The sequence below is a fragment of the Octopus bimaculoides genome, chromosome 17 (assembly GCF_001194135.2).
Source record: "Octopus bimaculoides isolate UCB-OBI-ISO-001 chromosome 17, ASM119413v2, whole genome shotgun sequence".
NCBI lineage: Eukaryota > Metazoa > Mollusca > Cephalopoda > Octopoda > Octopodidae > Octopus > Octopus bimaculoides.
In genome coordinates, this window is record NC_068997.1 from 8015135 (window position 1) to 8016744 (window position 1610).

The window sequence follows — 1610 nt, forward strand, 5'->3', positions numbered from 1 at the left end:
ACAGTCTCCAGAGAAACAAGCAGCCAAACTGTTTATATACTCAACAAATGCAGCAGTTACTTTATGCAGTAACTTTATGCAGCAGTTACTTTATGAAGGAGTTCCTAATTTGCATACTGCAAGTGCTTAACACTCTATAAATACCAGTGGCCTGTCAATGGGGATCTTAATCCACACAGTATCAAGGTATGATATAATAAATATGTAACATAGAGGATAATTATAAACAGGGCAAATTTTATCCGTTTTATCCGACTGGAAAAAATAATGAACTACACACATATATACATATTATACTAATTTTTTTTCTTAAGGAAAATAAAGGACAAACCAACAACATCAATCATATTTAAACTCAGTAATACAAGACTACAAAAAACGTTTTAGCAAAGGTCCATATCAGTGGTTCCCAACCTTTTCCCTACCAACAACCCCTTTTATTTAAATGAGTTTTCCCATGGACCCCAGGATATTGAAAGGTCTGTCAGCTTAACATGCACGCAGACCCCTAGTACCACTTTCGCAGACCACCAGGGGGTCCGTGAACCTCAGATTGGGAACCACTGGTCTATATATTAAGACAATGACTAAAAGTAAGGCTAAGCAATTCTTCAATGGAATGATTCTGGACAAACCTCATCAAAAGCCATACAGCCTTCCACAAGAATATTCGGTCGGAAGTTATAAACTGTAACTTCTTTATTAATTCGGTTGTTGATATCATCGATTGATGCCTGAGACAGGAGGTGGTAGGGGGAACTGTCTTGGTAAACACACTGAAACAGAAACAACATCATCATCATCATCATTTAATGTTCACAGAATTTGTTGAGGCAGATTTTCAACAGCTGAATGCTCTTCATTTTGCCAATGCACACACACACACGCACGCACACATACATATGAACCCGCCTACATACATGCATATATTGATGGGCCTCTTTCAATTCATCTACCAAATCCACTCACAAATACTTTGGTTAGAGAGATACTTGCCCAAGGTGCCTTGCAGGGAGACTGAACTCAACACCCCATGATTGGAAAGCCAGCTTCTTAACCACACAGCTACACCTGTGCCTATTACTGGAAGCCAAAAATATTCTTTTATCTGTTTCAGTCATTTGACTGCAGCCATGCTGGAGCACTGCCTTTAGTTGAACAAATCAACCCCAGAACTTATTCTTCAGAAGCCTACTACTTATTCTACCTGCATCTTTTGCCAAACTGCTAAGTCACAGGGACATAAACACACCAGATGGACAAACACACACACACACATATATCATCATTACCATTGTCATTTAACGTCCACTTTCCATGCTGGCATGGGTTGGATAGTTTGACTGAGGGTTGGTGAGCCAGAAGGCTGCACCAGGCTTCAATCTGATTTGGCAAAGCTTCTACAGCTAGATGCCCTTCCTAACACCAACCACTCCAAGAGTGTAGTGGGTGCTTTTACGTGCCACCAGCATGAGGCCCAGTCAGGAGGCACTGGCAACAATCACACTCAAATGATGCTTTTAACATTCCACTGGCACGGGTGCCAGTCAGGCGGTACTGTCATCAGCCACAACAATGATTTCACTTGCCTCAACAGGTCTTCGCAAGTG

The 1610-nt window shown here is 41.2% G+C and overlaps 1 protein-coding gene across 1 annotated transcript in view; it reads right to left on the reverse strand.

Moving 5' to 3' along the window:
• The window catches only part of LOC106872172 (mitochondrial amidoxime reducing component 2), a 12615-nt gene that overhangs the window by 6857 nt on the left and 4148 nt on the right, over nt 1-1610 (reverse strand). The window contains exon 4 of the mRNA XM_014919061.2: nt 636-776. Coding sequence (XP_014774547.1) covers nt 636-776 — 141 coding nt within the window. The remainder of the gene's footprint in view (nt 1-635; nt 777-1610) is intronic.